The 13,095-nt window shown below is 47.2% G+C and overlaps 1 protein-coding gene across 7 annotated transcripts in view; it reads right to left on the bottom strand.

Moving 5' to 3' along the window:
• Window positions 1-13,095, bottom strand: part of DYSF (dysferlin) — a 423,810-nt gene that overhangs the window by 306,807 nt on the left and 103,908 nt on the right. For all 7 annotated transcript variants that reach the window (XM_075346129.1, XM_075346154.1, XM_075346146.1 and 4 more), the window contains exons 5-10: window positions 12,301-12,439; window positions 6,236-6,426; window positions 3,102-3,230; window positions 2,958-3,020; window positions 1,853-1,903; window positions 802-832 (exon numbers count right to left, since the gene is read on the bottom strand). In XM_075346129.1, coding sequence (XP_075202244.1) covers window positions 802-832; window positions 1,853-1,903; window positions 2,958-3,020; window positions 3,102-3,230; window positions 6,236-6,426; window positions 12,301-12,439 — 604 coding nt within the window. The remainder of the gene's footprint in view (window positions 1-801; window positions 833-1,852; window positions 1,904-2,957; window positions 3,021-3,101; window positions 3,231-6,235; window positions 6,427-12,300; window positions 12,440-13,095) is intronic.

Genomic DNA, 13,095 nt, shown 5'->3' with positions numbered 1-13,095 from the left:
TAGAAAGCCACAATGTGACCACCAGAAACCCACCGCACCACTGCCATGAGTCCTGGGTCTGCAGCAGTAAAGCCACCTGAGACGCTTCATGTCTGTGTGGGGGCTTCTGATCCATGGAGGGGGTCACTCACAATGTGTGGGGGCTTCTCATCCATGGAGGGGTCACTCACAATGTGTGGGGGCTTCTCATCCATGGAGGGAATCACTCACAATGTGTGGGGGCTTCTCACCCATGGAGGGGGTCACTCACAATGTGTGGGTGCTTCTCATCCATGGAGGGGGTCACTCACAATGTGTGGGGGCTTCTCATCCATGGAGGGGATCGCTCACAATGTGTGGGGGCTTCTCATCCATGGAGGGGATCGCTCACAATGTGTGGGGGCTTCTCATCCATGGAGGGGTCACTCACAATGTGCAGGGGCTTCTCATCCATGGAGGGGGTCACTCACAATGTGTGGGGGCTTCTCATCCATGGAGGGGGTCACTCACAATGAGTGGGGGCTTCTCATCCATGGAGTGGGTCACTCACAATGTGTGTGGGCTTCTCATCCATGGAGGGGGTCACTCACAATGTGTGGGGGCTTCTCATCCAAGGAGAGGGTCACTCACAATGTATGGGGGCTTCTTAACCAAGGAGGGGGCAGTCCTGAGGCACCGGGATTGTACTGATTTTGTTGCCTCTTACCCAGGTATGCAGGATGACTCATATATATACTGTACATGCTGTAAATAGACACGTGTGCAATATATACAGTATTTCGTCCCCTTGCGAATATGAGACATTTCCAGATTAGCACGTACTTGTTTCTCCATAAATCATCCCGACATCCATCTGTAGGAGAAGAGACCGTTGTCAGCCACATACAGCAGAAATCATCACCACATTCAGACGCCATCAGTTCTGATTTTTTTCCTGATTGTTCCGAGTTTTTGGAAGCAATTCCTGACACATTTGTGCATGTCCTGTGCCAATGAGGGATGGGGTTTACATATACTTTGCTGAGAATTGGGGGCTTCTGTCCGTTTATTGCATTCTTGGAGTGGGGGTTTAATGTCTCAATTTCACCAGATGAGCCAGGTAAAGTGCCAGAATTGGAGCATCTAATGGATGCGCCACCTCTGGGGCGGCTGCGGGCTGCTATTTTTTGGCTGGGTAGGGCCAAATAACCATGGGCCCTCCCAGCCTGATAATACCAGCCCCCAGCTGTCTGCTTTACCTTGGCTGGTTATCAAAAATGGGGGGATCCCACGCCGTTTTTATCAATTATTTATGTATCAATTATTTATGTATTTATTTAAGACGTGGTCCAGTTCCCCGACAGAAATTTTTTTTTCAGGAAAACTCCTAAATCCATGGGTCGCTCATCTGTAGTGCTGAGATAACACAGCTGAATGGTTGATACTATTGTATCCAGATATATATAACTTGCACTGATATCATGTAGCAGATCACTACAGGCTCCGCAACTGGATGTAAAGAAAAGTGTCCGCATTCACTGGAGGTGAGCGAGATTATACAATCACTATAAGATGGAGAGGAACAGCAAGGTGCAGCATGGTGGAGAGCTCCAGTACTAATCATGCCTCCAGTCACATCCACAGCTGCAATCACAGAGCTGCCGGCGGTCAATGTCTGTTGTGATGTGTTCTGCTCCTACATCAGACTATGGTGAGGTGGAAATATTACACCTCCCACAATGGCTCCAAGCACAGAACCAGCGGGGGCAGAAGGGAGCAGAACTATGAGTGCAGCTCTGGAGGTGACAGGAGCAGAATGTGACAGAAGTGTGAGATCATGTTACTGAACGCTATCTGCAGATACAAAAATGGCGACAAAAGGAAAGAAACTCACCCGGAATTCTCCAATCACAGAATCCGTCCTGAGGGAGCGCGAGTCCAAGACCTGACAGAAGAGGACAACACGAGTCTAATATGACATCATCTATGACATCATACATGAGATCATTATAACAGAACTACAAGTCCCAGGAGCCCCAGGGGAACAAATGCTTTACATAGACCACAGGTCTCCAAGCCCTACAACAGCTGAGGTGTGTGAAGAGGTTCTGCAGCAGCTGAGCAGTGTATTATGAGGTTCTGCAGCAGCTGAGCAGTGTATGATGAGGTTCTGCAGCAGCTGAGCAGTGTATGATGAGGTTCTGCAGCAGCTGAGCAGTGTATGATGAGGTTCTGCAGCAGCTGAGCAGTGTATGATGAGGTTCTGCAGCAGCTGAGGTGTATGATGAGGTTCTGCAGCAGCTGAGCAGTGTATGATGAGGTTCTGTAGCAGCTGAGATATATGATGAGGTTCTGCAGCAGCTGAGGTATATGATGAGGTTCTGCAGCAGCTGAGGTATATGATGAGGTTCTGCAGCAGCTGAGGTGTGTCATGACTTGCTGCAGCACCTGGAGAGCATGATGAGGTTCTGCAGCAGCTGAGGTGTATGATGAGGTTCTGCGGCAGCTGAGGTGTGTGATGAGGTTCTGTAGCAGCTGAGGTGTGTGATGAGGTTCTGTAGCAGCTGAGGTGTATGATGAGGTTCTGCAGCAGCTGAGGTGTGTGATGAGGTTCTGCAGCAGCTGAGGTGTATGATGAGGTTCTGCAGCAGCTGAGATGTGTGATGAGGTTCTGCAGCAGCTGAGATGTGTGATGAGGTTCTGCAGCAGCTGAGGTGTGTGATGAGGTTCTGCAGCAGCTGAGGTGTGTGATGAGGTTCTGCAGCAGCTGAGGTGTGTGATGAGGTTCTGCAGCAGCTGAGGTGTGTGATGAGGTTCTGCAGCAGCTGAGGTGTGTGATGAGGTTCTGCAGCAGCTGAGGTGTGTGATGAGGTTCTGCAGCAGCTGAGGTGTGTGATGAGGTTCTGCAGCAGCTGAGGTGTGTGATGAGGTTCAGCTGTTGCAGAAAATGAAAGGAATGCGATCTTGCAGAGTCCGTGTCTTGCATTACTGCCACTCACTGTGAGGAACACCGGCTCATCCCACAGCTCCGCCGGAGACTCGAAGAAGTTGAAGAAAAAAGTCTAAAAAGATAAAGAAAAGCCACAACTTAATACAGAAGACTGAGGAACCCGGCTCCAGAGCGACCGCCGAAAAGATGGTACCTCATCAAAAAACGGGCTGTTCCCCTTCCGTATCCTTGTTCTTTTGGTCTGTCCTGCGACCGTCACCTTCACCACAGGTTTAATATTGATCCCGAGCAACTGTCGCCCCTCAATCACCCGAACTCTGATCTAAAGAGGCAATGAGAGATGTCAGTAGTACTCCAGAGCAGCACTCACTATTCTGCTGGTGCAGTCACTGTGTACATACATTACATTACTGATCCTGAGTTACCTCCTGTATTATCCTCCAGAGCTGCACTCACTATTCTGCTGGTGCAGTCACTGTGTACATACATTACATTACTGATCCTGAGTTACCTCCTGTATTATACTCCAGAGCTGCACTCACTATTCTGCTGGTGCAGTCACTGTGTACATACATTACTGATCCTGAGTTACCTCCTGTATTATACTCCAGAGCAGCACTCACTATTCTGCTGGTGCAGTCACTGTGTACATACATTACTGATCCTGAGTTACTTCCTGTATTATACTCCAGAGCTGCACTCACTATTCTGCTGGTGCAGTCACTGTGTACATACATTACATTACTGATCCCGAGTTACCTCCTGCATTATACTCAAGAGCTGCACTCACTATTCTGCTGGTGCAGTCACTGTGTACATACATTACTGATCCTGAGCTACCTCCTGTATTATACTCAAGAGCTGCACTCACTATTCTGCTGGTGCAGTCACTGTGTACATACATTACATTACTGATCCTGAGTGACCTCCTGTATTATACTCCAGAGCTGCACTCACTATTCTGCTGGTGCAGTCACTGTGTACATACATTATATTACTGATCCTGAGTGACCTCCTGTATTATACTCCAGAGCTGCACTCACTATTCTGCTGGTGCAGTCACTGTGTACATACATTATATTACTGATCCTGAGTGACCTCCTGTATTATACTCCAGAGCTGCACTCACTATTCTGCTGGTGCAGTCACTGTGTACATACATTATATTACTGATCCTGAGTTACCTCCTGGATTATACTCCAGAGCTGCACTCACTATTCTGCTGGTGCAGTCACTGTGTACATACATTACATTACTGATCCTGAGTTACCTCCTGTATTATACTCCAGAGCTGCACTCACTATTCTGCTGGTGCAGTCACTGTGTACATACATTACTGATCCTGAGTTACCTCCTGTATTATACTCCAGAGCAGCACTCACTATTCTGCTGGTGCAGTCACTGTGTACATACATTACTGATCCTGAGTTACTTCCTGTATTATACTCCAGAGCTGCACTCACTATTCTGCTGGTGCAGTCACTGTGTACATACATTACATTACTGATCCTGAGTTACCTCCTGTATTATACTCCAGAGCTGCACTCACTATTCTGCTGGTGCAGTCACTGTGAACATACATTACTGATCCTGAGTTACATCCTGCATTATACTCCAGAGCTGCACTCACTAATCTGCTGGTGCAGTCACTGTGTACATACATTACATTACTGATCCTGAGTTACCTCCTGCATTATACTCCAGAGCTGCACTCCCTATTCTGCTGGTGCAGTCACTGTGTACATACATTACTGATCCTGAGTTACCTCCTGTATTATACTCCAGAGCTGCACTCACTATTCTACTGGTGCAGTCACTGTGTACATACATTACTGATCCTGAGTTACATCCTGCATTATACTCCAGAGCTGCACTCACTATTCTGCTGGTGCAGTCACTGTGTACATACATTACATTACTGATCCTGAGTTACCTCCTGTATTATACCCCAGAGCTGCACTCACTATTCTGCTGGTGCAGTCACTGTGTACATACATTACATTACTGATCCCGAGTTACCTCCTGCATTATACTCAAGAGCTGCACTCACTATTCTGCTGGTGCAGTCACTGTGTACATACATTACTGATCCTGAGCTACCTCCTGTATTATACTCAAGAGCTGCACTCACTATTCTGCTGGTGCAGTCACTGTGTACATACATTACATTACTGATCCTGAGTGACCTCCTGTATTATACTCCAGAGCTGCACTCACTATTCTGCTGGTGCAGTCACTGTGTACATACATTATATTACTGATCCTGAGTGACCTCCTGTATTATACTCCAGAGCTGCACTCACTATTCTGCTGGTGCAGTCACTGTGTACATACATTATATTACTGATCCTGAGTTACCTCCTGGATTATACTCCAGAGCTGCACTCACTATTCTGCTGGTGCAGTCACTGTGTACATACATTACATTACTGATCCTGAGTTACCTCCTGTATTATACTCCAGAGCTGCACTCACTATTCTGCTGGTGCAGTCACTGTGTACATACATTACATTACTGATCCTGAGTTACCTCCTGTATTATACTCCAGAGCTGCACTCACTATTCTGCTGGTGCAGTCACTGTGTACATACATTACATTACTGATCCCGAGTTACCTCCTGCATTATACTCAAGAGCTGCACTCACTATTCTGCTGGTGCAGTCACTGTGTACATACATTACTGATCCTGAGCTACCTCCTGTATTATACTCAAGAGCTGCACTCACTATTCTGCTGGTGCAGTCACTGTGTACATACATTACATTACTGATCCTGAGTGACCTCCTGTATTATACTCCAGAGCTGCACTCACTATTCTGCTGGTGCAGTCACTGTGTACATACATTATATTACTGATCCTGAGTGACCTCCTGTATTATACTCCAGAGCTGCACTCACTATTCTGCTGGTGCAGTCACTGTGTACATACATTATATTACTGATCCTGAGTTACCTCCTGGATTATACTCCAGAGCTGCACTCACTATTCTGCTGGTGCAGTCACTGTGTACATACATTACATTACTGATCCTGAGTTACCTCCTGTATTATACTCCAGAGCTGCACTCACTATTCTGCTGGTGCAGTCACTGTGTACATACATTACATTACTGATCCTGAGTGACCTCCTGTATTATACTCCAGAGCTGCACTCACTATTCTGCTGATACAGTCACTGTGTACATACATTACATTACTGATCCTGAGTTACCTCCTGTATTATACTCCAGAGCTGCACTCACTATTCTGCATTGAATGTGACAATGAACACCCTATTGTTTATTAGCAGTCTTGCTCCTGATCCTTCCCTCTCAGTGACACTTACTTGGAAGTCCTGAGGTTTGTTTGACAGCTGTTTTTTGGGGGCGCTCTTCTTCCTCCGGACCCCCGGCACAGGGGCGACAGCTGTGCTTCTCTTGGGAAGGCTGGGCTGCTCTGATCCGGGCATAATGGATGTTGTGTCTCCCTCATCTCCAGTGCCAGCGGGGTCCTCTGTGTCCTCCTCCATAGTGGTATCTAGAAAGAAAATAGACTTCCCCATTATCTTATATCCATACAATACAGGAGATATGTAATTACTATATCTGACCACTAGAGGGCGGCCAGGTGTGTAATTACTATATCTGACCACTAGAGGGCGGCCAGGTGTGTAATTACTATATCTGACCACTAGAGGGCAGCCAGGTGTGTAATTACTATATCTGACCACTAGAGGGCAGCCAGGTGTGTAATTACTATATCTGACCACTAGAGGGCGGCCAGGTGTGTAATTACTATATCTGACCACTAGAGGGCAGCCAGGTGTGTAATTACTATATCTGACCACTAGAGGGCGGCCAGGTGTGTAATTACTATATCTGACCACTAGAGGGCAGCCATGTGTGTAATTACTATATCTGACCACTAGAGGGCAGCCAGGTGTGTAATTACTATATCTGACCACTAGAGGGCAGCCAGGTGTGTAATTACTATATCTGACCACTAGAGGGCGGCCAGGTGTGTAATTACTATATCTGACCACTAGAGGGCAGCCAGGTGTGTAATTACTATATCTGACCACTAGAGGGCAGCCATGTGTGTAATTACTATATCTGACCACTAGAGGGCGGCCAGGTGTGTAATTACTATATCTGACCACTAGAGGGCGGCCAGGTGTGTAATTACTATATCTGACCACTAGAGGGCAGCCAGGTGTGTAATTACTATATCTGACCACTAGAGGGCAGCCAGGTGTGTAATTACTATATCTGACCACTAGAGGACAGCCAGGTGTGTAATTACTATATCTGACCACTAGAGGGCAGCCAGGTGTGTAATTACTATATCTGACCACTAGAGGGCAGCCAGGTGTGTAATTACTATATCTGACCACTAGAGGGCAGCCAGGTGTGTAATTACTATATCTGACCACTAGAGGGCAGCCAGGTGTGTAATTACTATATCTGACCACTAGAGGACAGCCAGGTGTGTAATTACTATATCTGACCACTAGAGGGCAGCCATGTGTGTAATTACTATATCTGACCACTAGAGGGCGGCCAGGTGTGTAATTACTATATCTGACCACTAGAGGGCGGCCAGGTGTGTAATTACTATATCTGACCACTAGAGGGCAGCCAGGTGTGTAATTACTATATCTGACCACTAGAGGGCGGCCAGGTGTGTAATTACTATATCTGACCACTAGAGGGCGGCCAGGTGTGTAATTACTATATCTGACCACTAGAGGACAGCCAGGTGTGTAATTACTATATCTGACCACTAGAGGGCGGCCAGGTGTGTAATTACTATATCTGACCACTAGAGGGCAGCCAGGTGTGTAATTACTATATCTGACCACTAGAGGACAGCCAGGTGTGTAATTACTATATCTGACCACTAGAGGGCAGCCAGGTGTGTAATTACTATATCTGACCACTAGAGGGCGGCCAGGTGTGTAATTACTATATCTGACCACTAGAGGGCGGCCAGGTGTGTAATTACTATATCTGACCACTAGAGGGCAGCCAGGTGTGTAATTACTATATCTGACCACTAGAGGGCAGCCAGGTGTGTAATTACTATATCTGACCACTAGAGGGCAGCCATGTGTGTAATTACTATATCTGACCACTAGAGGGCAGCCAGGTGTGTAATTACTATATCTGACCACTAGAGGGCGGCCAGGTGTGTAATTACTATATCTGACCACTAGAGGGCGGCCAGGTGTGTAATTACTATATCTGACCACTAGAGGGCGGCCAGGTGTGTAATTACTATATCTGACCACTAGAGGGCAGCCAGGTGTGTAATTACTATATCTGACCACTAGAGGGCAGCCAGGTGTGTAATTACTATATCTGACCACTAGAGGGCAGCCAGGTGTGTAATTACTATATCTGACCACTAGAGGGCGGCCAGGTGTGTAATTACTATATCTGACCACTAGAGGGCAGCCAGGTGTGTAATTACTATATCTGACCACTAGAGGGCAGCCAGGTGTGTAATTACTATATCTGACCACTAGAGGGCAGCCAGGTGTGTAATTACTATATCTGACCACTAGAGGGCAGCCAGGTGTGTAATTACTATATCTGACCACTAGAGGGCAGCCAGGTGTGTAATTACTATATCTGACCACTAGAGGGCGGCCAGGTATGTAATTACTATATCTGACCACTAGAGGGCGGCCAGGTGTGTAATTACTATATCTGACCACTAGAGGACAGCCAGGTGTGTAATTACTATATCTGACCACTAGAGGGCAGCCAGGTGTGTAATTACTATATCTGACCACTAGAGGGCAGCCAGGTGTGTAATTACTATATCTGACCACTAGAGGGCAGCCAGGTGTGTAATTACTATATCTGACCACTAGAGGGCGGCCAGGTATGTAATTACTATATCTGACCACTAGAGGGCGGCCAGGTGTGTAATTACTATATCTGACCACTAGAGGGCAGCCAGGTGTGTAATTACTATATCTGACCAGACAGCGAGGCTGTGCATTTACTTTATCTCACCACTGGAGGGCAGCCAGGTGTGTAATTACTATATCTGACCACTAGAGGGCAGCCAGGTGTGTAATTACTATATCTGACCAGACAGCGAGGCTGTGCATTTACTTTATCTCACCACTGGAGGGCACTGTTCATTTACAAGCAACCATGTGTGTAATTATTATATCTGACCACTGGAGGTCACTGTTCAGCTACAATCAGCCAGACATGTAATTACTTTATCTCACCACTGGAGGCACTGTTTATATTCAATCAGCCAGACATGTAATTACTTCATCTCACCACTGGAGGCACTGTTCATATTCAATCAGCCAGACATGTAATTACTTCATCTCACCACTGGAGGTACTGTTCAGATACAATCCGCCAGACATGTAATTATTATATCTGACCACTGGAGGCACTGTTCATATACAATCACCCAGATATGTAATTATTATATGTATATTATTATATGTATATTATTATTATTAAAAGCTCCTACACCGAGAACCTCTGCAGCGTGAGTGTGAACGGTAGAAGAACGGCTTATTTCCAGCAGAGCCGAGGAGTCAGACAGGGCTGCAGCCTAAGTCCAACGCTCTTCAATATTTACATCAATGAGCGGCTACTGCTCTGGAATCTTCACCTGCTCCAGGTCTCACACTCCATGACGCCCAGGTGAAATTCTTGCTCTATGCAGATGACCTACTGCTGGTGTCACCAACCGAGAAAGGTCTCCAAGACAACCTACAAATCCTGGAGAAATTCAGCTCCACATGGGCACTACCGATCAACCTAAAGAAAACCAACATCATGGTGTTCCAGAAGAGAAAAAGGAGATGTGACCAGCATCCTTCATTTGTCGTACACGGCTGCACTCTAACAGGAACAGACAAATACACCTACTTGGGCCTGGAAATTCACCAGTCAGGGAGCTTCAAACAAGCCATAGAGACCCTGAAAAACAAGGCCTGCAAAACCTTTTATGCCATCCGAAGGAAATTGTATCATCTGAAGCCACCAGTGAGGGTCTGGCTAAAAATCTTCGATTCCATCATTGCCCCAATCCTCCTGTACGGCAGCGAAGTCTGGGGCCCTCACACTTACCCAGATTGGTCAAGGTGGGATTCCAGCCCAACAGAAATATTCCACCTGGAATTCTGTAAGCACATTCTCCAGGTCCATCGAAGCACCTCCAACAGCGCCTGTCGAGCCGAGCTGGGCAGATTCCCTCTACACCTATCAGCTCTGAAGAGGTCACTATCATTTCAGGCTCACCTACAGAGGAGCAATCCAAGCTCCCATCACCACAAAGCTCTGATATATATACGTGGGCCAGATGAACCAGGACCCCGGGCACAGCTCTCCCAAACCCAACTGGACAAAATAACCAATCACACCAACCTGACAAGAACCAGAATCAGGAAGATGGTAGACGAGGGCCAGGAGAGGTATGTCAGTGACTGGAGGACCGACATCAACACCTCACAGAAACTGACCACGTACCAGAGACTACAGAGAGACTACAGACTGGCCCCGTATCTGGAGAAAATCCCGGACCCCAGAGACCGCAGGACCCTGAGCCGATATAGACTCAGTGCCCACAGTCTAGCCATCGAATCCGGCCGACACAAGCAGAGCTACAAGCCCAGGGAGGACAGACTGTGCCAACACTGTGACCTGGAGGCCCTGGAGGATGAAACCCACCTCCTGCTACACTGCACCAAGTACTCAGCAGTGAGGGACACTCACTTCAGGAGACTCTCCCATCTCTTCCCGGATTTCAGCTCCATGAAGGAGGAAGAGAAAACATATATCCTGCTGGGTGAAGAAGAGAGCGCAGTGGAGATAGCAGCGCAGTATGTGAGCGAATGCCATAGACTTCCAGAAAGAGAACTATGATAAGTCATGGACTTCCATAGCCCCCCATCCCAGATGTGGCCCCCCCAATCCCCACCCTGGATATGTCCCAACCACCGTTACTACAGTCCCCACCCTGGATATGCCCCATCATAAGCCATGGACTTCCATAGCCCCCCATCCCAGATGTGGCCCCCCAATCCCCACCCTGGATATGCCCCATCCACCGTTACTACAGTCCCCACCCTGGATATGCCCCATCATAAGCCATGGACTTCCATAGCCCCCCATCCCAGATGTGGTCCCCCAATCCCCACCCTGGATATGCCCCATCCACCGTTACCACAGTCCCCACCCTGGATATGCCCCATCATAAGCCATGGACTTCCATAGCCCCCCATCCTAGATGTGGTCCCCCAATCCCCACCCTGGATATGCCCCATCCACCGTTACTACAGTCCCCACCCTGGATATGCCCCATCATAAGCCATGGACTTCCATAGCCCCCCATCCTAGATGTGGTCCCCCAATCCCCACCCTGGATATGCCCCATCCACCGTTACTACAGTCCCCACCCTGGATATGCCCCATCATAAGCCATGGACTTCCATAGCCCCCCATCCCAGATGTGGTCCCCCAATCCCCACCCTGGATATGCCCCATCCACCGTTACTACAGTCCCCACCCTGGATATGCCCCATCATAAGCCATGGACTTCCATAGCCCCCCATCCCAGAAGTGGCCCCCCAGACCCCACCCTGGATATGCCCCATCCACCGTTACTAAAGTCCCCACCGTGGATATGCCCCATCATAAGCCATGGACTTCCATAGCCCTCCATCCCACATGTGGCCCCCCAATCCCCACCCTGGATATGCCCCATCCACCGTTACTAAAGTCCCCACCGTGGATATGCCCCATCATAAGCCATGGACTTCCATAGCCCTCCATCCCACATGTGGCCCCCCAATCCCCACCCTGGATATGCCCCATCCACCGTTACTACAGTCCCCACCCTGGATATGCCCCATCATAAGCCATGGACTTCCATAGCCCCCCATCCTAGATGTGCCCCCACAGTCCCCACCCTGGATGTGCCCCATCCATCCTTCCTACAGTCCCCACCCACCATCCCCACAGCCCCAGCCCCTAATGTACACTTGCTTTGGCAAAACTAATTTGTATTTGGTCCTGCCAATAAAGCTTATTTGATTTGATTTATATCTGACCACTGGGGGGCACTGTTCAATCTTAAATTCTCATCACTAATATCCTTGGATAGAGATATTTTTTGGAAATTTTTCATCACTGGTGACCATCAAATGTAAAATTAAGCTATAAGCTTTTCATTAATCATCTTCATGAGATTTCTTTCTGGAAACCGTAAGCAAGCAGGCTCTCTGCCTCTGATGATGGACTCTACACTATGGGAAGTCTCAGATCGTCTCTTTACCCCATAGTTGCTGCTCATTAATAGAAATATTCAGGTCTATGAGAGTAAAAGCGGAGTGCGAGGCGTTACTGTATAATATCACAGAGGGGGACATACCAAACTGCAGCTGACTAACGGTGTCCACATCACTGAGAGACGGCGTGGGCTCCTTCACCGCCGGTAAAGCTGAAGGCGGAGGGTACAAGGGCGCCGCCCCCGGTGGTGGGAAGTAGGAGATCTGCAAAGTTATTGTGGCCTGAAAAAAAGAAAAAATGTGACTAAACAACACTGACATCATAATGGAAATGTACAAGAAAATGCAAAAAATAACAAAAAATGTCCCCAATCCCCAATGCTGCTCTAAAGCAAGGAACAAAACTGCTCACAGCTGAGGGTTTGCTGCAGTTACTACTATAATACCGCCCCTATGTACAAGAATATAACTACTATAATACTGCGCCTATGTACAAGTATATAACTACTAGAATACTGCCCCTGTGTACAAGAATATAACTACTATAATACTGCCCCTGTGTACAAGAATATAACTTCTATAATACTGCCCCTATGTACAGGAATATAACTACTATAATACAGCCCCTATGTACAAGAATATAACTACTATAATACTGCCACTATGTACAAGAATATAACTACTATAATACTGCCCCTATGTACAAGAATATAACTACTATAATACTGCCCCTATGTACAAGAATATAACTACTATAATACTGCCCCTATGTAGAGGAATATAACTACTATAATACTGCCCCTATGTACAAGAATATAACTACTATAATACTGCCCCTATGTACAAGAATATAACTACTATAATACTGCCCCTATGTACAAGAATATAACTACTATAATACTGCCCCCTATGTACAAGAATATAACTACTATAATACT

The sequence above is a fragment of the Anomaloglossus baeobatrachus genome, chromosome 1 (genome assembly GCF_048569485.1).
Source record: "Anomaloglossus baeobatrachus isolate aAnoBae1 chromosome 1, aAnoBae1.hap1, whole genome shotgun sequence".
NCBI lineage: Eukaryota > Metazoa > Chordata > Amphibia > Anura > Aromobatidae > Anomaloglossus > Anomaloglossus baeobatrachus.
Note: the sequence above shows the minus strand (reverse complement) of the source record. Positions and strands in the feature narration are given on the sequence as shown.